Source organism: Somniosus microcephalus, chromosome 4 (genome assembly GCF_052327205.1).
Source record: "Somniosus microcephalus isolate GS21.2 chromosome 4, FLI_Smic_1.0, whole genome shotgun sequence".
NCBI classification, from domain to species: Eukaryota; Metazoa; Chordata; class Chondrichthyes; order Squaliformes; family Somniosidae; genus Somniosus; species Somniosus microcephalus.
The window spans coordinates 195,771,453-195,795,994 of record NC_140990.1 but is presented as its reverse complement, the minus strand read 5'-3'; the positions used below and the strand labels follow the sequence as shown (position 1 = coordinate 195,795,994).

Below are 24,542 nucleotides of genomic sequence, written 5' to 3'. Positions count from 1 at the left end.
TCCCCAATGAGAGCTGATATCAGAATTATAAACCAACATAAAGAAACATAGAAGATAGGAGCAGGAGTAGGCCATTCGGCCCCTCGAGCCTGTTCCACCATTTAATGAGATCATGGCTGATCATCCAAATTCAGTACCCTGTCCCTGCTTTCTCCCCATATCCCTTTAGCCTTAAGAAATATATCTAACTCCTTCTTGAATATATTTAATAAGTTGGCCTCAACTGCCTTCTGTGGTAGAGAATTCCACAGGTTCACCACTCTCTGGGTGAAGAAATTCCTCCTCATCTCAGTCCTAAATGGCTTACCCCTTATCCTTAGACTGTGACCCCTGGTTCTGGACTCCCCCGCCATCGGGAACATCCTTCCTGCATCTAGTCTGTCTAGTCCTGTTAGAATTTTATAAGTTTCAATGAGATCCCCTCTCATTCTTCTAAACTCTAGCGAATATAAGCCCAATCGACCCAATCTCTCTTCATACGTCATTCCTGCCATCCCAGGTATCAGTCTGGTGAATCTTCGCTGCACTCCTTCCATGGCAAGAATATCCTTCCTCAGATAAGGTGACCAAAACTGCACACAATACTCAAGGTGTGGTCTCACCAAGGCCCTGTACAACTGCAACAAGACATCCTTGCTCCTGTACTCAAATCCTCTCGCTATGAAGGCCAACATACCATTTGTCTTCTTAACCGCCTGAATTTGCATTTATATGATGCCTATCATATCCAAAGCGCTTTACAACCAATGGATTATTTTTGAAGTGCAGTCACATCTAGGCAAAGGTGGTAGACAATTTGAGTACAAGCAAGGTCTTGCAAACAGAAAATGAATGAATGATCAAATCATGTTTTTGGTGGTGCTAGTAAAAGGAGGAATGTTGGCCAGATACCAAGAGAACCCTCTACTGATCTTTGAATAGTGCCATTGGATCTTTTACATCACCTGAGCAGGCAGATGGGGCCTCAGTTAACATCTTGTCTAAAAGACAGCACCTCTGACATTGTAGCACTCTGTGATCAATGTATGACAGCACATTATTTTTGAATCCAAGCGACATTTATAAAAATCCAAACAAGTCATAACAGCCAGTGAAAGGGTATAGAAGTGGTTAGACCTGTTTAGTAAGTTGAATTAGTAGGCAATAATCAAACTGATTGGAATTATCAGGGCAAAAGATGAGATAAAACAGCTAGCTCTAGTAATCTGAAAAGCTTACCAAAAAGAAAACGAACTACATAAACATAAAGGCTGTATATGAAATAGCTCATTATTAGATAACAACTCATGATTTTTTGCACTTGAGGAGTTAAAGAATAGACTTGCTACGATAAATATATAACTATTCTATCACTACTTCATTATTTGTTTGATCACTTAATATTATAAAGTTAAAACGAGGCCCTGTGATGCTTTCTTACTTTTGAAGACTAGAGACATAGGGGGAAAAATTGGGTCGCGACCCCTTTGGGGCACTTACTTCTCTGGGGAGCTACTTTTAGCACCCCGAAAAAGTTAGCGCCCCCACGCCCGAAATTGATTGGCAGCTACTGGAAGTGCTCCCCCTCCCTCTTGGGGCATTACCATTGAATATCACGGCGCTACGTGCAACAGTGCCATGGTACTGCAGGCCTCCCTCCCCTGATTAAAGGGGAGGGGCTGAGTGCAGCGCGCACCGGGGCCCTACTGCACACGAGGAATGCCGGGCTGCCCGATCGCGGCCAGCACCCTGCAGGAGGTGAGAAGGGGCAGGTGCTGGCAGGCAGCCCAAAAAGAATGGCCGCCCGGCACCTCCCCTTTAATTTGCGCCGCCCCAGCCGCAAACATAGCATCCGGCGGTAGGTCAGGGGGCGCGAGCGGGGTGCTGCGCACGGCGATGACGTCATCGCCGGAGGCGCAGTGCCACAGGGCACTACCGGCTAATGTTGCCGCTAACCTCCCGCTGAATTTCACGGGAGGCGTTAGCGGCGCCGCCCCCGGGCACTAACGGGAGGCGCAAAGCAACACAATTTTTCCCCCATAGAATAAAGACCAGTAGCTTAAAAAAATTTACAGGAAAGGCGCTGCTGTTCATTATTCCAGACACATTACTGAAAGCTTACCGAAGGTTTAAGGCTAGGATAGACACTCTTGAAGGTATGAGGGGTTGGGAATTAGAAAGCAGGCAGGAGCATCATAATTTATTAGGATGAGAGTGATCCAATAAACGAGGGACAAAATAATCTAAACTATGAAAGGCAGAAAAGACCTAAAAACGTAATCCCTATTATTGCTCACCTGTTGAATGTCTAAGCTAGTGATGTCCATATGTACTATGCATGCTTCAGTGTTCTCCATCATGTTCCTGTCCTGAAAGTGGATGAGCAGATCCTTCATTACCTGTGGTGTGATGCTCGTTAGCTTGTCATTCAAAATATAGGGTTCCAGGCATTCAAGAAACACTCCCTTTGCCACTGAGATCTCACTCAGTTTATTATAGATCTGGCCGAATAGAAGATCTCTGCATCAAAAAAAAGTGCAATTTACTACAAAAACTGTTTTATATAAATACTGAAAGGAAACATTTCCTTGGGCAAACTAAGATTTAGAATTTCAAGCCAATATAATCTTGGGTGTCTGTTGTTTTTTAGATGCAATTCATAGCCAGTCCTACGATTTATCCATTAATTGGGCTAACATGAGTCCACTTTAAATTAACAATTGGTTGGTTTAATTGTACAAGTAGCAGACCTTCCCCATTCTGTGAGGCTTGCCACAAATAGAAAAGGGAAAGGAGTTGTATGTAAATTGGTTGGATGAACAAGTGTAGAATAGATAAAACAAAATCAGAGTTTAGCTCATGGTTAACAACAACTTGTATTTATATAGCGTCTTTAACGTAGAAAACATCCCACATCTGCAAGTGTCAGCCATGGCTCAATGGGTAGCATTCTTTGAGTCAGAAGGTCGTGAGGTCAAGTCCCACTCCAGACACTTGAGCACAAAAATCTAGGCTGACACTCCAGTGCAGCACTGAGGGAGTACTGCACTGTTGGAGGTGCTGTCTTTCAGATGAGATGTTAAACCGAGGCCCCATCTTAAGAACATAAGAAATAGGAGCACGAAAAGGCCATTCGGCCCCTCAAGCCTGCTCTGCCATTCATTAAGATCATGGCTGATCTTCTACCTCAACTTCACTTTCCTGCACTATCCCATATCCCTTGATTCCCTTAAAATCCAAAAATCTATCGATCACTGTTTTGAATATACTCATCGACTGAGCTTCCACAGCCCTCTGGGGTAGAGAATGCCAAAGGTTCACCACTCTCGGAGTGAAGAAATTTCTCCTCATCTCAGTTCTAAATGGCCGACCCCTTATTCTGAGACTGTGACCCCTGGTTCTAGACTCCCCAGCCAGGGGAAACATTCTCCCTGCATCTACCCTGTCAAGACTGTAGTGTATGTGCCTTTAAGTCAGAACTACTTTTACAGCTCCTGTATACTGTAGTACCGGCAGTGACCACACCTGTATATAAGCTTTGCGCATGCCTCTGTACCCCCAGTCCTGAGACTACCCTCCTCCAGTAAAGACCTGTTTATTGTTGATGTACAGCATCCGTGTGATTATTTAATAACAGCATATCCTCTGAATCACGGATCCAACAAAGACCTGTAAGAATTTTATATGTTTCAATGAGATCACCTCTCATTCTTCTAAACTCTAGGGAATATAGGCCTAGTCTACTCACTCTCTCCTCTTAGAACAATCCCCCCCATCCCAGGAAGCAGTCCGGTGAACCTTTGTTGCACTCCCTCTGTGGCAAGTGTAGCCTTCCTTAGGTAAGGAGACCAAAACTGTACATAATACTCCAGGTGTGGTCTCACCAGGGCGCTATATAATTGCAGTAAGACATCTTTACTCTTATACTCAAATCTTCTTGTAATAAAGGCCAACATACCATTTGCTTTCCTAGTTGTTTGCTGTACCTGCATGTTAACTTTCAGTGATTCGTGTACAAGGACACCCAGGTCCCTCTGAACACCAACATTTCCCGATCTCTCACCATTTAAATAATACTCTGCTCTTCTATTTTTCCTACTAATGTGGATAACTTCACATTTCTCCACATTATATTCTATTTGCCATGTTCTTGCCTACTCACTTAGCAGGTCTATATTCCCTTGAAGCCTCTTTGCATCCTCCTCGCAACTTACATTCCCACCTAGCTTTGTATCATCAGCAAACTTGGATATATTACATTTGGTCCCCTCATCCAAATCATTGATGTAGATTGTGAATAGCTGAGGCCCAGGCACTGAACCTTTCGGTATCCCACTAGTTACAGCCTGTCAGCCCGAAAATGACCCATTTATTCCTACACTCTGTTTTCTGTCCGTTAACCAATCCTCAATCCATGCTGGTATATTATCCCCAATCCCATGAGTCCTAATTTTGTATAATAACCACTTATGTGGCACCTTATCGAATGCCTTCTGAAAATCCAAATACACCACATCCACTGGTTCCCCTGTATCTATCCTGCTAGTTACAACCTCAAAAAACTCGAACAGATTTGTCAAACATGATTTCCCTTTCATAAATTCGTGTTGACTCTGCCCAATCCTATTATTATTTTCTAAGTGCCCTGTTACCACGTCCTTAATCATAGATTCTAGCATTTTCCCTACTACTGATGTCAGGCTAACTGGTCTGTAGTTCCCCATTTTCTCTCTCCCTCCTTTCTTAAACAGTGTGGTTACATTTCTCTCTCAGGTGGACGTCAAAGATCCCATGACACTATTTCGAAGAAGAGCAGGGGAGTTATCCCTGGTGTCCTCAATCAACATCACTAAAATAGATTATCTGGTCATTATCACATTTGTGGGAGCTTGCTGTACCAAATTGCCTGCCGCATTTCCTACATTACAACAGTGACTACACTTCAAAAAAAGTACTTCATTGGCTGTAAAGCGCTTTGGGGCATCCTGAGGTCATGAAAGGCGCTAAATAAATACAAGTCTTTTTTTCACACTAAAGTGTAGAATTACTGTTGGCCTTATTAGCAAACATTTAATGTGTTTGCAAGACATTCCTTTATCCATTACTTTAGTGTTGGCATCAACAACTTGCATTTGTACACTGTCTTTGACATATTAACCACTTCATTGCACTTAGCAAAGGCAGAATGAATACCAAACAGAAGTAGGAGAAAAAAATAGGGGAGGTTAAAAAAGACACGGTAGTAGCTTTGAAGGAAGTTTTTGAAGGTTGCAGAGAGGTCGTTTTTGAAGGTTGCAGAGAGGTAGTAAGATGTCGTGGTTTAGCGAAAGAGTTCCAGATGTAGGGCTGGCACGGCTTCAGCCTCTGCCAGCAATGGTAGAACGGAGGGAGGGGTATTACAGGGAATGCCAGAATCAGAACAGAGGGTATGCCGTAGCAGGAGAGTTTGTTAACGAGCAACGTGATTTTGAATTCAATTGATTAGGGGACTGGGAGCCAATGAACAAGGACAGGAGTGATATGGGAACTGGACTTACTGTGGATATGAGTTTTGGACAAGTTGAAGTTTACGGAGAGTGGAGCATGGAAAGCCAGCAAGGAAAACTTCAAAGAAGTTGAGCCTGAAAGTGAAAGTATGGATGGGAGTTTCAGCTCAGGTGAAGGGCAGAGTCAGGCAATATTGCACAGATGGAACTAGAAGTCTTGGCGATATAAAGGATATGGGGTATGATATCTGAAGTTCAGCTCACGGTCAAACAGGAGTCAGCTTGAGTGAATAGCCAGAGAATGGGATAGAGTTTGTAACCAGAGTGTGGAGTTTTTGGCAGAAGCCAAAGAAATGAGGAAGTTCTGTTCATTCACAAATTGATTTTGGACAAGCAGTCAGATAACACAATGATGGTCATGGAGAGATACAGTTTGATATCATCAGCGTACATAAAAAAAACTTAATTTATATAGTGCCTTTCACATCCTCATGACGTCTCAAAGTGCTAAATAGCCAATATACTTTCGAAATGTAGTCACTGTTGTAATGAAGGAATCACAACAGCCAATTTGCGCACAGTAAAGTCCACAAACAGCAATGTGATCATGACCTGATAATCTGTTTTAATGATGTCGGTTGATGAATAAATATTAGCCAAGGCATGGCGATAATGACCCTGCTCCTCTTCGATAGTGCCAAGGGGTCATTTACATCCACCTTAGAGGGCAGACAGGGCCTCAGTTTAACGTCTCATCTGAAGGACAGCACCTCAGACAGTGCAGCCCTCCCTCAGTTCTGCACTAAAGTGTCAGCCTGGATTATGTACTCAAGTCTCTGGGACTCAAACCCACAACCTTCTGACTCAGAGGCAAGAGGCTACCACGTCTGACACCTGAAGATGACTCCCGGCATATAAATGATATCATCAATGGGCAGCTTGCAGACAATGAATAAAAACCAAGTTAAAAATTTGACAGTGGAGCACTTCAGAGGTGATTGTTCAGGATGGGAAGAGATGCTACTACAGGAGATGTGCTGGCTACATTGGCGTAAGTAGGAGGGAAACCAACTGAGGGAATAGTGGAGGAAGATGATGCACAGAGCAGAGTGGTCAAAGACAACAATAAAGAATAACATGCCCTTGACTAACGCCTGAATTAAAAGAGCAGACACAGGAATTTCATATGAATTAGTTAAACCTACACCCATTAATATCGTGAACAGTAACTTCTAGACTTTTTTCTTTAAAATAGGTACTCTCAACTTGGTCAGCTACCTTCAAGATTTGTGTACATACACCCCACGTTCTCTCTGTTCCTGCATCCCCTTTAAAGTTGTACCATTTAGTTTATATTGCCTCTCCTCATTCTTCCTACCAAAATGTAGCACTTCACACTTCTGTGTTAAATTTCATCTGCGTGTGCCTGCCCATTTCACTAGTATGTACTGTCCTCCTGAAGTCTATTACTATCCTCCTCATTGTGGCCAGAGCCTCCACAATTTCCACCCTTACTTCCTGCTATCTAGGATGCATCCCATCCGGACTGGGTGACTTTCTACTTTGAGGACTGCCAACATTTTAAGTAACTCCTCTTTACCTATTTTTATCCTATCTATCCTAAAAGTGTCAGCCATGGCTCAGGTGGTAGCACTCTCACTTCTGAGTCAGAAGGTTGTGGGTTCAAGTCCCACTCCTGAGGCTTGAGCACAAAAGTCTTGGCTGACACTCCTGGGCAGAACTGAGGGAGTGCTGTACTGTCAGAGGTACCATCTTTTGGATGAGATATTAAACCAAGGCCCTGCCTTCTCACTCAGGTGGACGTAAAAGATCCCATGACACACAGAATGTACCCTGGGTGGGGGACTTCAATGTCCATCACCAAGAGTGGCTCGGTAGCGCCATTATTGACCGAGTTGGCCGAGTCCCGAAGGACATAGCTGCAAGACCGGCGGCAGATGGTGAGAAAACCAACACGAGGGAAAACCCACTTGACCTCGTCCTCACCAATCTACCTGTCGCAGATGCATCTGTCCATGATAGTATTGGTAGGAGTGACCACCGCACAGTCCTTGTGGAGATGAAGTCCCATCATCACACTGAGGACACCCTCCATTGTGTTGTGTGGCACTACCACCGTGCAAAATGGGATAGATTCAGAACAGATCTTGCAGCTCAAAACTGGGCATCCATGAGGCACTATGGCCATCAGCAGCAGCAGAATTGTATTCCACCACAATCTGTATTCATGGCCCAGCATATCCCTCATGCTACCATTACCATCAAGCCAGGGGACGTGCAAACCTGAAAAAGCTGCAACGCAGGACTACATGCATGCTAAACAGCGGAAGCAGCATGCTAGTCACAACTAAGCGATCCCACAACCAATGGATCAGATCAAAGCTCTGCAGTCCTGCCACATCCAGTCGTGAATGGTGGTGGAAAATTAAACAACTCCATGAACATCCCCATCCTCAATGATGGTGGAGCTCAGCAGGCGAGTGCAAAAGACAAGGCTGATGTGTTTGCAACCATCTTCAGCCAGAAGTGCTGGGTGGATGATCCATCTCGGCGGCCTTTTCCGGAGGTCCCGAACATCACAGAAGCCAGTCTTCAGTTAATTCGATTCACTCCATGTGATATCAAGAAATGGCTAAGCACACTGAATACAGCAAAGGCTATGGGCTCAGACAACATCCCGGCTGTTGTGCTGGAGACTTGTGCTCCAGAACTAGCTGCGCCTCTAGCCAAGCTGTTCCAGTACAGCTACAACACTGGCATCTACCTGACAATGTGGAAAACTGCCAGGTATGTCCTGTCCACAAAGAGCAGGACAAATCTAATCCGGCCAATTACCACCCCATCAGTCTACTCTCGATCATCAGCAAAGTGATGCAAGGTGTCATCGACAGTGCTGTCAAGCCGCACTTACCAATAATCTGCTCACTGATGCTCAGTTTGGGTTGCGCCAGGATTACTCGGCTCCAGACTTCATTACAGCCTTGGTGCAAACATGGACAAAAGAGCTGAATTCCAGAGGTGAGGCGAGAGTAACTGCCCTTGACAGCAAGGCAGCATTTGACCAAGTGTGGCATCAAGGAGCCCTAGTAAAATTGAAGTCAATGGAAATCAGGGGGAAAACTCTCCACTGGCTCGCGTCATACCTAGCACAAAGGAAGGAAAATGGTTGTGGTTGTTGGAGGCCAATCATCTCAGCCCCAGGACATTGCTGCAGGAGTTCAGACACTTGCCGCAGAATACCCAGCTTCTGACCCATGCTTGTGGCCACAGTATTTATGTGGCTGATCCAGTTAAGTTTCTGGTCAATTGCAATAGCCAGGATGTTGACGGTGGGCGGTTCGGCGATGGTAATGCCGTTGAAAGTTAAGGGGCGGTGGTTAGACTATTTCTTGTTGGAGATGGTCATTGCGTGGCACTTGTGTGGTGCGAATGTTACTTGCCACTTATCAGCGCAAGCTTCAATGTTGTCCAGGTCTTGCTGCATATGGGCATGGACTGCTTCATTATCTGGGGAGTTGCAAATGCAACTGAACACTGTGCAATCATCAGCAAACATCCCCACTTCTGACCTTATGATGGAGGGAAAGTCATTGATTTAGCAGTTGAAGATGGTTGGGCCTAGGACACTGTCCTCAGGGCTGTGCCCTGGGCCCAACCATCATCAGCTGCTAAATCAGTGACCTTCCCTCCATCATAAAGGTCAGAAATGGGGATGTTCGCTGATGATTGCACAGTGTTCAGTTGCATTTGCAACTCCCCAGATAATGAAGCAGTCCATGCCCACATGCAGCAAAAACTGGACGACATTGAGGCTTGTGCTGATAAGTGGCAAGTAACATTCGCGCCACACAAGTGCCACGCAATGACCATCTCCAACAAGAAATAGTCTAACCACCGCCCCTCGACTTTCAACGGCATTACCATCGCCGAACCGCCCGTCAACATCCTGGCTATTGCAATTGACCAGAAACTTAATTGGATGAGCCACATAAATACTGTGGCCATAAGCATAAGTCAGAAGCTGGGTATTCTGCAGCAAGTGTCTCACCTCCTGACTCCCCAAAGCCTTTCCACCGTCTACAAGGCACAAGTCAGGTGTGTGATGGAATACTCTCCACTTGCCTGGATGAGTGCAGCTCCAACAACACTCAAGAAGCTCGACACCATTCAGGATAAAGCAACCCGCTTGATTGGCACTCCATCCACCACCTTCAACATTCACTCCCTCCACCACCGGCGCACGGTGGCTGCAGTGTGTACCATCTACAAGATGCACTGCAGCAACTCGCCAAAGCTCCTTCAACAGCACCTTCCAAACCCGCGACCTCTACCACTTAGAAGGACAAGGGCAGCAGACGCATGTGAACATCACCACCTACAAGTTCCCCTCCAAGCCACAAACCATCCTGACTTGGACCTGTATCGCCGTTCCTTCACTGTCGCTGGGCCAAAATCCTGGAACTCCCTAACAGCATTGTGGGTGTACCTACACCATATGGACTGCAGCGGTTCAAGGCGGCGGCTCACCACCATCTTCTCAAGGGCAATTAGGGATGGGCACTAAATGCAGGCCTAGCCAGCGACGCCCACATCCCATCAATGAATAAAAAATAAAAAAATAAACTTCTGCCTCCCACCTTCTTATCTGCCCATCGACAATGGCCAAGAACCTGCGGATTCCTATCGCTCTGGCCACCACACTGACAATTGCAAGTCGCTCTGAGCCCTCAATGTGGAAGTCCCATTAGCGAAATGACACACGCCACAACTGCAACAGTTTGCCATCAGAATTTTTATGACAATAAGCAACTGATGGCTTTTCAAAATTAAACACATTACACCCAAGTGACTACCCTTGTGACTACTTGTGCATTATCTTCCTCTTACGTGTGCTCCTACGTGGTGCTTCCCCTGTGGCTTCAGCAGATGTGGAGGCCCCTTGCTCACTTTCTTGTTACTCCTGTCTCCACATATTTGGCGGGCGTCCTCTGGGGTTGCGAAACTGTGAGGGCTCGGCAACAGTCTGCTGCTCCTGCGGCTGTGCAGGGGTTGAGACGCCGATCTCAGTTGGGTGGGGACTCTGGTGGGGCTCTGACTGAGGGCTCTGCAGTGGCATGGTTGTGTGAGCCCTTGGAGAGGAGCCCCCACCTCCTTGTTGTATGCCACCAACATCCCTCTCATGGGTCAGCCCCACTTCAGAGTTAGCAAGTGGCTGGACAGCACCTTGCTGCACTGCAGGGGGGGGCCATGAGGACCCATTTCTGCACTAGAAGTCCTACTCCAGAGGACTTGCATGAAGGTCTGGTTTGTTTGCTCAATAGCTGACCATCGTTCCTCAAGAGATGTCAGTCCATTCTGAACAATTACCATGTTTTCCATAGCCTGACGGCTAAGCTCCTCCATGGACATAGCCATCCTCTGCTCTACCGTAGCCAGCCTTCCCATGGAGGTAGCCATCCTTTCCAAGGAGGTTGCCATCCATTCCGTGGTGATGCGTTCATGCACCAACGCTTCCACAAAGGCTCTGCTCATGTTAGCGATGGACTCCTCCATTCGCTCCACACTCGCAGCGACCCTGGAGACAAAACCTGCCAGAGACTCCTGCACCTGTTCCTGGAGTTCCAGCACCGCTCTCCTTCTGGATGGACCCGGAGGCACAGGGTCAACATGCAGCAGAGCTGAGCTGGGAGCGTCCTCTCCACTGTGACGAGGACTCTCCACTGCTGTCCCTGTCTCCACCATCTGCTGATGCTCACTTGTGAGCTGTGATACACCAGGTGACAACACTACTCTATGTCCCGAAGGTCCCACCGAGGTGTGAGTGTTTGCGCTGGTGCAGGGTGCGCTTAATTCTGCTGACGCTGCACTCTCAGTAGTTGCAGCTTCCTCCGAGGAGTCTGGAAGCTCAGGCTCTTCCTCCTGGACAGCGGGGACGGGGGCTGCCGATGGTCCTGTGGGGGAGTAAAGGAAAGAGTTAGAGATGTGAGGTAAAGGTTGCATGCACATTGAATTGTGCAGATGATCATAAGTCAATCTGTTAGAGCATCAGAATCATTATCAGTCACTCATGCAATGTCAATGAGAGCGATGCCAAACTATTCTGTAAGAAGTCACACAACACCAGGTTATAGTCCAACAGTTTTATTTGAAATCACAAGCTTTCGGAGCACTGCTCCTTCGTCAGGTGAAGTGGAGAGATGCATAAAGACACAGCTTATATAGTCAGAGAATAATGCCAGATGATTACAGGTAATCTTTCTAACTGCCATTTATCACACTTCGGCAGAGAGATAATCACAGCAATCAAAGGTGTGAATGGTGTCCAAACAGGTCAGTCAGGAAAACATTACATCAAAGAACAATGAGGTGGGGTCACAGGGGGTCAAATGTTGCAGATGCTGGGGTCTGCATGAAAAACAAAAAAAAATTTTTTTTTGCTGGAAATAACAGCAGGTCCGGCCGCATCTGTGTAGAGAGAATAAGCCAATGACGGCTCGAGTCTGGATGACACTACGTCAGGTGGGGTTACATGTAGCGTGACATGAACCCAAGATCCCGGTTGAGGCCATCCTCATGAGCGCGGAACTTGGCTATCAGTTTCTGCTCTACGATTTTGCGTTGTCGTGTGTATCGAAGGCCGCCTTGGAGAATGCTTACCTGAAGATCGGAGGCTGAATATCCTTGACTGCTGAAGTGTTCCCCGACTGGGAGGGAACACTCCTGCCTGGCGATTGTTGCGCAGTGTCCGTTCATCTGTTGTCGCAGTGTCTGCATGGTCTCGCCGATGTACCATGCTCCGGGGCATCCTTTCCTGCAACGTATGAGGTAGACAACGTTGGCCGAGTCACATGAGTATGTACCATGTACCTGGTGGGTGGTGTCCTCACGTGTGATGATGGTATCTGTGTTGATGATCTGGCATGTCTTGTAGAGGTTGCCGTGGCAAGGTTGTGTGGTGTCGTGGTCGCTGTTCTCCTGAAAGCTGGGTAATTTGCTGCGAACGATGGTCTGTTTGAGGTTAGGCGGCTGTTTGAAGGTGAGTAGTGGAGGCATGGGGATGGCCTTAGCGAGGTGTTCGTCGTCATCGATGACATGTTGAAGGCTGTGAAGAACATGGCGTAGTTTCTCCGCTCCGGGGAAGTACTGGACGACGAAGGGTACTCTGTTGGTTGTGTCCCATGTTTGTCTTCTGAGGAGGTCTATGCGATTTTTTGCTGTGGCCCGTCGGAACTGTCGATCGACGAGTCGAGTGTCATATCCCGTTCTTACGAGAGCGTCTTTCAGCATCTGTAGGTGTCCATCGCGTTCCTCCTCGTCTGAGCAAATCCTGTGTATTCGCAGGGCTTGTCCATAGGGGATGGCTTCTTTAACGTGGTTAGGGTGGAAGCTGGAGAAGTGGAGCATCCTGAGGTTGTCCGTGGGCTTGCGGTAGAGTGAAGTGCTGAGGTGTCCGTCTTTGATGGAGATTCGTGTGTCCAAGAATTAAACCGATTCTGAGGAGTAGTCCATGGTGAGTTTGATGGTGGGATGGAACTTGTTGATGTTATCGTGTAGTCTTTTCAATGATTCTTCGCCGTGGGTCCATAGGAAGAAAATGTCGTCGATGTATCTGGTGTATAGCGTCGGTTGGAGGTCCTGTGCAGCGAAGAAGTCTTGCTCGAACTTGTGCATGAAGATGTTGGCGTATTGGGGTGCGAATTTGGTCCCCATGGCTGTTCCATGTGTTTGGGTAAAGAACTGGTTGTCGAAGGTGAAGACATTGTGGTCAAGGATGAAGCGGATGAGTTGTAGGATGGCGTCTGGAGATTGGCTGTTGTTGGTGTTGAATACTGAAACTATTCTGTCACCAGCTTGCTGTGATGCGGCCGCCTGTCCGTCCCCCACTTGGGAATCCTCCTTGATCCCGGCAATTTCCAGGGCTGCCTCCTCAGAGGTGGTGAGCTAGGTTACTGAGGGTGGCCCTCCTCCTGTCCTCGCTCTTTCCCTCTTATTGTGGGCTCTCTTTTCCTGCAATGAGGGACACAAGTGGAGTTTGAGTGAGAATGAAGGAGTGAGTTTAGAGAATCCATAGCATAGATGCTTAGAAGGAGACAAAGGGCCCTCCCTGTGTGTTGTAAGTTGTTGTCATTGCATCACAGTGATAGGGAATATGAGGGCTGCATGGTCGAATAGTTAAGTGAATGTAACCATAGAGAGAGAGGGAATGGGTAAGGGTGCAGGGATGTCAGTGTAAAGTGGGATGTGGAGGAAGAGGCTGGCAAAGCAGGGTGCTGGGGAGGAGAGGCGATGGGGATGAGATTGAGGGTGATGAGAAAGTCATACTCACTTTTCCTGTGCGGAGAAGGTCATGAAACCTCTTCCTGCAATGCAGCCAGGTTCTGCGGCACATAGAGATGGCATTGACCTCCTGGGCCACTTGCAGCCACACAGCTTTAGTCTGTTGTGGTGGCTTTTTTCTCCGAGGAAGGGAAGAGCACCTCCTTATTAGATCTTGCTCCCTGCACCAGAGCTTGGAGGGATGGCTCATCAAAGTGAGGTGCACACTTTTGCTTGCTGGTGGACATGGTCGGTAAATGAAGTCCTTCATACAACATCCAAAGCATTTCCAGTCTCCAGAAGAAGCAAGGCTGCCTACTGGCCTTAAATCCAGCAGCACTGATGACGTCATCGGAGGCGACTTTCAGGATGGAAAGACTAATTGGACCAGGGGTTCCCACATGCTGGAAATCAAGTGCCCAATCAGGGGAAAATCGCACTTTTTTCCCACTTCACATCGGAGTCGGGGTCCTGACACGCCCCAGCCTGACCCCAATGGCAAAATCGAGCCCTTTGGGTCCTCCTAACAACTTGCTTTCCCACCTATCTTTGTATCGCCAGCAAATTTGGCTACAGTACATCGGTCCCTTCATCCAAGTCATTAATATAGATTGTAAATAGTTGAGGCCCCAGCACTGATCCCTGTGGCACCCCACTAGTTACAGTTTGCCAACCTGAAAATGACCCATTTATCCCAACTCTCTGTTTTCTGTTATTTAGCCAATCCTCTATCCATGCTAATATATTACCTCCAACACCATGAGCTCTTATCTTGTGCAGTAACCTTTTATGTGGCAATTTATCGAATACCTTTTGGAAATCCAAATGCACTGCATCTACTGAGTTTCCTTTTATCCACCCTGCTCATTAGATCCTCAAAGAACTCTAATAAATTTGTCAAACACGATTTCCCTTTCATAAAACTATGTTGACTCTGCTTGATTGTATTATGATTTTCTAAATGTCCTGCTACTACTTCCTCAATAATGGATTCCAGCATTTTCCCAATGACAGATGTTAGGCTAACTGGCCTATACTTTCCTGCTTTCTGTCTCCCTCCTTTCTTGAATATGGGCATTACATTTGTGGTTTTCCAATCCGCTGGAACCTTTCCAGAGTCATGGGAATTTTGGAAGATTACAACCAATGCATCCACTATCTCTGCAGCCACTTCTTCTGAGATCCTAGGGTGTAGGCCATCAGGTCCAGGGGGCTTGTCAGCCTTTAGTCCCATTAGTTTGCCTTGTACTTTTTCTCTGGTGATAGTGATTGTTTTAAGTTCCTCCCTCCCTTTTGCCCCTTGATTTTCCACTATTATTGGGATGCTTTTAGTGTCTTCTACCATGAAGACAGTTACAAAATATTTGTTCAAAGTCTCTGCCATTTCCTTGTTTCCCATTATTAATTCCCCAGTCTCATCCTGTAAGGGACCAATGTTTACTTTAGCTACTCTCTTCCTTTTTATATACTTGTAGAAGCTCTTATTGTCCATTTTATATTTCTTGCTAGTTTACTCTCAATCTATTTTCTCACAATTTTTTTTAGTCACCCTTTGCAAGTTTCTAAAAATGTCCCAATCTTCTAGCCGACCACTAATCTTGGCAACATTGTATGCCTTTTCTTTCAATTTGAGACCCTCCTTAACTTCCTTAGTAAGCCACAGATGGTTCATCCTTCTCGTAGAGTCGTTCTTTCTCACTGGAATATATCTTTGTTGAGAGTTATGAAATATCTCCTTAAAAGTCTGCCACTGCTTATCTACCATCTTACCTTTTAATCTATTTTCCCAGTCCACTTTAGCCAACTTTGTCTTCATACCCTTGTAATTGCCTTTATTTAAGTTTAAGACACTAGTTTCAGACCTAAGTTTCTCACCCTCAAACTGAATGTGAAATTCTATCATGTTATGATCAATCTTCCCTAGAGGATCCTTTACTACGAGATAATTAATTAATCCTGTCTCATTACACATTACCAGATCTAAAATAGCCTGTTCCCTACTTGGTTCCACAATGTATTATTCTAAGAAATGTCCTGAATACACTCTATGAACTTGTCCTCAAGGCTACCTGTGCTAATCTGATTTGTCCAATCTATATGAAGATTAAAATCGCCCACAATTATTGCAGTACCTTTCTTACAATCCCCCATTATTTCTTGATTTATACTCTGTGCCACAGTGTAGCTACTGTTCGTGGGACTATAGACTACTCCCACCAGTGACTTCTTTCCCTTATTATTTCTTATCTCCACCCAAACTGATTCTACATCTTGATCTTCTGAGCCAAGATCATTTCTCACTACTGTACTGGTCTCATCCTTTATTAACAGAGCTACCCAGCTTCTTTTCCTTTCTACCTATCCTTCCAAGATGTCAAATACCCCTGAATATTCAGTTCCCAGCCTTGGTCACCTTGCAGCCACGTCTCTGTAATGGCTATCAGATCATACCCATTTATTTCTATTTGTGCCATCAATTCATCTATCTTGTTACGAATGCTGCGTACATTCAGATAAAGAGCCAATAATTTTGTCTTTTTAGCATTTTTCCCTACTCTGACCCTATTTGCTGGTGCACTCTTATGCTTGTACGGTCTATCCCTTCCTGTCACACTCTGGTTATCATTACCCCTATCGCTACCCTGCACTATTGCCTTGTCCTCTCTCCTTAACTTTCTAAGTTTCCCCTCACCTGAACCCTCCCCCCCACTATTTAGTTTAAAGCCCCATCTACAGCCCTAGTTATTCGAATCTCGAGAGGAAAGATCAGAGAGCCACTACAGAACACTTCATAGCAGCTAACGATAAAGGGTACTTGGCAGAGGCCTAGGAGTAGATCATCAAGTTGGCAAGGAACGATATTGAAGAAATGCAATAACAAATTATCAAAACTTGAAATGCTGTTCTAAGTGTATAAAGTGCAATATAAATGGTTCCTTTTTCTCCCTGTACAAGTCTCATCGAGCCACCCACTTTCTGCAGCCAAGAAGAAACGAGGGAGATCCCACATCCTGACCTATATGTCGTGGCAGCTCTGTTCTAGATGCACAAGAGAATGAAAACTTGCACCCATTTTTCCTTTCCCTCCTTGCCCTCGAAAGGTGCTCAATTTCCATCCAACATCTCCCCACAGTGATGCAGCTAATATCATGAAACCAGCAGAGTGGGAGCGGAAATCATACCTTGGGTCCCTGGCTCTGCAGCTAAGTGTTGGATCACCACAAACTATTTAATATTTTTAAATTATGAGGTTTGTGTTCACTTCGCGACAAGTGCACGGTACTGAAATAAAGAGAATAAATCTGTACAGAATAGCTGATTGAAAGTGCCACAGCCTGTAAAGTGCATTCACTAATTTTTTTTGTATAATCTCGTTCATACAATGTCCTTTTGCTGCAGATGTTCTCCAAGTCTTGTCATATTAGCTTAGATGTGTAGGGCAAAAGTATGTCAGTGCCAACTTTTGTCATACACATAGGTATCCTCCACCAACGATAGCAGTAAGTTTACCTACTTGGATTTATACTGTATAAACTACCAAAATATTATACCAGTAGAGATTCCAGCTTCCACTGTCATCACAGTTTTAACGGCAGAGTGAGAGGGCACAATAAGAATTTATACATGCACATATAATCAAGATAAAAATTGTGCCACAGGAAAGCAGCACCATGTTCAAGGAATGAGGATCTGACCTACACAAGTAGCAGTTGTGCATAGTGGACAGAAATCTGGAAAAATACCTGGATCAATGGTAAAAATACAATCGCCCTACATATGAAAACTGTGTGAATGAAATAATTATGAACTATGCCTCATAACACATTATTCCTGCAAAGCAAGAAATATACTTAACTATTATAATCATTCTGTTTAGTGAGTGGAGATTTTTCTTCTAAGCAGTAAAAGACAATTTACAACAAAAACAAAATAAGGAATGGTTGACTGTCTATTGAAGCAGTGCTGAGTGAGTGCTGACTAGGTTTCCAACATTAAAGGATCACAAACAATTCTAAGTCATTCTGCAGTCAAGGTTTTTTTTCCCCCCACTGTACAGGCTGCAGGCCTGCAGGGTTGAGATAAACCTAAAACACAAATACAGGCTGTGGCTGGGGACTGAAGACCTATTTATGCAAGCAGTTTCTGGTCCTGACATCTGCGCCACTTTGTATTGTTCCTGGCGCAGTCTGCACAAAAGTCAAGGGATTCTAAAACTACAAAAATCATGCGGCTTGTGTCACACTACACATTCAACAGAAAGAACAAAGTAAAATGCGCTGATGGTGAATGCAGTTCTGAAAACGAGCTTTATTGCATGCTCTAAATACATTATTTTATGATTCTGAAACACAAAGGTGTTTCATTTTTCTGTACAATCTGCACTACTGCTTTCTCTAATGCAACCCATATAATGTCACATATTACAAATATAAAAGTAAAAAAGTTCCATATGCTGGAAGTCAAATAAAAACAGAAAATGCTGGAGATACACAGTAGGACCATCAACATCTATAAAGGGAAAACACAGGTTAACATTTTGGTTGTAGATTTTTTGCTCGAACTGGAATCTGCAAGATAATGTTGAGCATCCTCAATTAGGGCCAAATAAACCTCTAATATACATCAATGTATCAAATCCAGTTTTATACCTGTAATATGAAAAACTAGTGTCAAAAGGTTTTGGGTGCAATTATTTCACTGTAGTGCAATTCAGTATCCATGGGGAATGAACAAGAAAACCGCTAGCAAATGACTGCATAAGCCAGACAATTTATTTTTAAATGTTTTTACTAAATTATTTACATGTTTAGGTGGACCAAATCACAAATAAAGGTCAAAAACAGTCAGGGAATTAAAAGAAAAACAGGGTAGATGATTATCAATGTGAGCTTGGAAAAAAACAACAGAGCCTAATTAGACTAAGACGATAGATTTAACTTCTAAACCTCTGATGTATTCCCAGATCCAGCCCTGCCTCTACCCCTCTTCCAAGCTGCAGTTACCCATCCATTCAACTATGAGCACTGCAACTCATGTAGGATTCATGTAGGAACATAGGAACAGGAGTGGGCCATGGAGCCCCTCCAGCCTGTTCCGCCATTCAATGAGATCATGGCCAATCTGCGACCTAACTCCATATACCCGCCTTTGCCCCATATCCCTTAATACCTTTGGTTAACAAAAATCTATCAATCTCAGCTTTAAAATTAACAACTGATCTAGCACCAATTGCAATTTGTAGAAGAGAGTTCCAAACGTTTACCACCCTGTGTGTGTAGAAGTGTTTCCTAATTTCACTCCTGAAAGGTCTGGCTCTAATTTTTAGACTTTGCCCCCCAGTCCTAGACTCCCCAACCAGCAGAAATAGTTTCTCTCTATCTGTTCCCCTCAATATCTTGAAAGCTTTAATCAAATCACCCCTTAACCTTCTAAATTCCAGGGATTAGAACCCGAGTTTGTGTAATCTCTCCTCGTAATTTAACCCTTGGATTCCATGTATTATTCTGGTAAACCTATGCTGCACTCCCTCCAAGGCCAATATATCCTTCCTAAGGTGTGGTGCCCAGAAGTGCTCACAGTACTCCAGGAGCGGTCTAACCAGGACTTTGTATAGCTGAAGCATGACATCTACCCCCTTGTATTCTAGTTCTCTAGATATAAAGACCAGCATTCCATTAGCCTTTTTGACTATTTTCAGTAGCTGTTCATGACATTTTAACGATCTATGTACCTGGACCCCCGGGTCTCTTTGGACCTACACTGTTTTCAGCTTTTCACCATTTAGAAAGTAACCTATTCTATCCTTTATAGGTCCAAAGTGGAAGACTTCACATTTGCTTACATTGAAATCCATTTGTCACAGTTTTACCCATTTGCTTAATCTACAAATATCTTTTTGTAACTTTATGTTTTCATCTACACTGCTTACATTGGCAAATTTGGATGTGTGACTTTCTATCTCATCATCTAAGTTGTTAATAAATACGGTGAATAGTTGAGGCCCCAACACAGATCCCTGCGGGACACCACTAGTCACATCCTGCCAATTAGAGTACCTGCCCAATATCCCTACTCTCTGTCTCTGCCGCTCAGCCAATTTCCTAACCAGGTCAATAATTTGTCTTCAATTCCATGGGCTTCAACTTTAATTAACAGTCTCTTATGAGGGACTTTATCAAATGCCTTCTGGAAGTCCATATAAGTAATATCCATAAACATCCTCCTGTCCACTACTTTGGTAAGCTCTTCAAAAAAATCAATCAAATTTCTCAGGCATGACCTACCCTTTACAAATCCATGCTGGCTCTCTCCGATCAGCTGAAAATTTTCACGGTGTTCAGTCACCCTATCCTTAATTATCGTCTCTAGTAATTTTCCGACAACAGATGTTAAGTTAAACTGGTCGATAATTCCCTGATTTCCCTCTCTCATATTTCTTAAATAGTGATGTGACATGCACAATTTTCCAATCTAAAGGAACGGTTCCTGAATCGAGAGAACTTTGGAAGATTATAATTAGGGTATCTGCAATGTGCTCACCTACTTCTTTTAAAACCCTGGGATGGAAACCATTTTAGTCCTGGGGATTTGCCATTCTTTCGTTCCATTATTTTCTTCATTACTGTCATAGTATACTGCCTCGTCTACATCCTTATATTTTATGTCCCTCCACAATCAAATTAAACATGAAAATTAGTAGTTAACTAAAGTCTAATCCCCTCTTTTGTGCACAGTACAAATGATGATACAGGACCACACATCAAAGCCAACTATGGAAGAAAATGTTCAACTCTACTGTAATGGTTTAAACAATTAAAGCCAATTTGACCTATCTCAAACCCATTCCTTCCACAGATCAGTTCCAATTTACCCAGTCATAAATTCTACCAAAAATCACTCATTCCACGTAGAAGCTGTGTGAAATATAATCCTGGCCTCTGGGATAATCCAGCAAAACCTCAGAATATTAATCTAGCTTTACAGCTCGCAATAGTTTCTCTCTATAGCAGAATGAGCCATGCCTCCAGCAGCACAGGAGGTTTCAGGCTCCAAGAAGTGTTTCATGTCAATCTTTAGAACCTTCAAAATGATTTAATAAATAGCAGCTTGAAAGTGTTTATCAACACAACATCCACTATTTTTACTACAAATTTATTCCAAATATCCATGTACTCTACAGCAAAGAAAAAATCTGAAAGCCAACCAGACATCAGTGTCTTCTGATTGTTGCTACATAACCAACAGTTGAGACAGAAAGCATCAATAGAACTGGCAAGCTCACCCCAAAAGCATATAACAGATAAGAACACAAAAAATAGTGCCATCAGAAAGCTAATGGAAACTCATTAACTAGTAATGGATGCAGGATACCAACCACATCTGGGAGAAGCGCATTAACTAGAGCTACAGCATGGATGGAGGAGAAAGGGAAAATAATTATAAAACTGTCAGAAGAAAAAAAAAGATAGAAGTTTATTAAAAGAATAAAATGTAGGAGATGAAGAAAGACAAAGTGAATGGGCACAGTTGTATTAATACACACACACGGGCCTAAGGAGGAGCATTTTCCTGATGGGAGAAGAATCAAGGGGAAAAACAAATGCACCAGTCAACCCATACTGCTTTCCCACACCTTTCAGTGGCCAGCTCACCAGTGACATGACTAAATATCAGGAGGAGCAAGTTGGCTGCCCACAATTTAGGTGATGGAATGGTGCTCGATACCAGACCAAAGAAGTGGAGTTGGGAAAAAATAAAAAGCAGCTGTACCGAGCAGTGTTTCCTCGCCACTATTTAAAATGCACAATGTGCATTAATAAAACAGTGTAAGTGTTGAAGCAGATGTTAAAAAATTGATAAGGGAGAACAGCTTGTTCCAATACTAGCCAGCAAAAACCCACGACTGATCCATCCCCAGACCGTATTTAGGCAGCAGAAACTGTTCTCTCCAGATGCTGACTGACCAGTTGCGTGATTCCAGCATTTTCTATTTTTGTAATTATTAACTGATGTTGCTTAGTGAAAGGACAGCGGGGCGAGAGAAAATAAGCAAACTCCACAAAAATCAGACACACCAGATCTCCACAAAATATCCTTGGCACCAAAAGATTTGCAAAATCGAATTGTATGCTCACAGGAATGCCTTTCTGTAATCTTTTGACACTGGCTTGTGGCATTCACAGCAGAATGAAACATTTTTCCACCATTTACAATCTACGTACTTTAGCCTCAATTGTAGAACAACAAAGTTGGTTATTATAGAGAGGGAAACTTAGTTTAAGATCCCTTGAAATCCTGGGGTTAGAGGTTTTCAAACCATTTCAATTAGTGTCATATAGAGGAAGGGTTGTGCGATTTCATGCATTCTGAAACAAATTTATTATTCTAGGATTTTCATGTAGGGGTAAGTCATTATCATTGCTAAACATGGAAAATCTCCAAAAAAAGCCTCAGAAGGACAGGTTTCCAACTTGCAGAGAAAGCAGACAGGCAGATCTGAAGACCTCTATGTACAGCATATGTGGCAGTGAACTGAAAATAATACACTTAAGTATCACACACTACCAAAAATTCACAAACTCTACTCCTCCATACAAAAGAAAACTTTAGATATAAAATCATGGAGCTACATATCTTCTGCTCATGGATCCATGTACAATTGTTCTAGATAGTAACTCAGGATGCCACAATAATTATTAGCCTCACAATGCCTTCAGACTCAACCTTATGCTTACTGGGCGTGATGACTAAAGGTTGAGAATGCCCATCCATGAATGTATGATGGGGAGCACAGCCCTCACTGCTTAAAGTGCAACCCTTGCCATAATGAACGTGTTTAGACCATCTGAATGACTTCTATAAATTTAAACAGTTAATACACAGAATTCATCTATAAAATGTCAAGTGATCTGGATCCTTTCTTTGCATCTTACATGACACGAACCTCTCTCTCATGATGTAGGGGAAACTAGCATTAGAGAGAACAGCAATATTGAACTTCAAATGTTGCACTGACTCAACTCAACACAACTCCAAGGCAATGTAGGAAGTAACCATATCTGTGGTGTCACATGCCCGCCTCATACCCCCACCCATCGACTCTGAAGACAATATCCTTGTCTCTATTCCTTCAATGCACAAATTCACCAAAAAAATCAACCAATTTATACCTTGTAAAATATGTGAAATAGTGTGGAATTCATTGAGCCAAATGGATAAGTGTTTGTTAAATTTCTCTATAAAAAATTGGTTCTTAAAAAGGAAAATTGGTTACTGCACCCTGACAAACATGATTTCATCCTGGAATGAACATGTCTTTCTAAGACATTAATGGTGCCAACTGGGACACGTAGGGACAAGGTTTATTCATGTTTCTCACACTTTACATGTTTTTTAAGTCACTGTTGCCATATGTTTGCTTCAGCAAAGCTAAAAAAAGGCTCACACCTTTTTAAGCTTTCTGAAGAGAATCAATCTATTTCTGTACCAGAAGGTGCCCAGTTTGCTCGGAAGCTAAATTGTCAAAGAGCCAACAGGCTGTTAAGGTCTTGTGACAGCTTTTCATTCCCTGAGCTTTGACGCAAATCAGAAGTATAGATGATTGCCTGTAGTTGCCAAAAAATCTAATCTTAATCCTTTCATATTGATAATGTTTGTTCTTCTGCACTCAAATGGGTGACCAGTTTACAATTAAAACAAATTAAATAAAAGTAAGAAAACTCAAAATACTGGAGATATGAAATAAAAGCAGTATCCCTAAAGAGAAAAATGTATGTTAACATTGCAGGTATTCTCCCTTCATCAGCCAAATGTTGACGCCTTAAGAATTAAGCTAACTTTTTTTTTGCTTTACCGATCTGATGGACCGGCTGTGCAAATGCAGCATTTTCTGTTTTTATTAAAAATGTGAATCTTGGGAGTATTTAACTTATCAGATAAGGCATGGAGAACATGGGCTTCCATGTCACCCAGATTATAGGAACATGGGAAATGCTAGATGAAAAAGACCAAGGTCCATCCATCTAGTTCTCCTTCTACCATCCTGCTAGTCGCATGATACAATGATAATGGAGTTGTTGACTAATCATAGCAATCATTCTCTACCAATTAGTCTACAACAGGCCCAGTCATGAAGTGAAGAAACCCCCAGTGGTGGAGAGCTTTGAGAACCATTGGTCCAAAGTCAGCTGTTCCTCACAAGTATGCGACACTCACCACGTCATGTCTAAATTACTCATATTCTGTATCCCAAAATGTTATTTTATGAAAGAAATCTATCTAATTTGCATTTGAATGAATCACTACCAACTGCTTCCACCATCTCCCTAGGGACCCTGTTCCACAGATTGACCACTCGCTCACTGAAATATTGCTCCCATCGATTAGTTTTGAATTAAGTCCCTTCAAGCGCATGCCATGTCCTCTACTCTGGATAAAGTTAAACAGGTTAGTCCCTTTAGAATTCTAAAAACAGTAATCATATCACCTTTCAGCTTTCTCTCTTCCAGCGAGAGGGAGGTAGAGGAGCAAATCTGCAAGGAAATCGCAGAGATATGCAAGAGCTATAGAGTGGTGATATTGGGAGACTTTAATTACCCAAATATCGATTGGGATAATGCTACGGTAAAGGGAAAGGAGGGGGAGGAATTTCTGAAATGTGTTCAGAAGAATTTCCTTGACCAATATGTTCTTGGCCCAACTAGCATTGCTGGATCTGGTCCTGGGGAATGAGCTGGGCCA

At 43.7% G+C, this 24,542-nt stretch overlaps 1 protein-coding gene across 12 annotated transcripts in view; it reads right to left on the bottom strand.

Moving 5' to 3' along the window:
- The window catches only part of vps8 (VPS8 subunit of CORVET complex), a 957,961-nt gene that overhangs the window by 737,336 nt on the left and 196,083 nt on the right, over window positions 1–24,542 (bottom strand). For all 12 annotated transcript variants that reach the window (XM_085985671.1, XM_085985669.1, XM_085985662.1 and 9 more), the window contains one exon: window positions 2,277–2,499. In XM_085985671.1, the coding sequence (XP_085841797.1) occupies window positions 2,277–2,499 (223 nt within the window). The remainder of the gene's footprint in view (window positions 1–2,276; window positions 2,500–24,542) is intronic.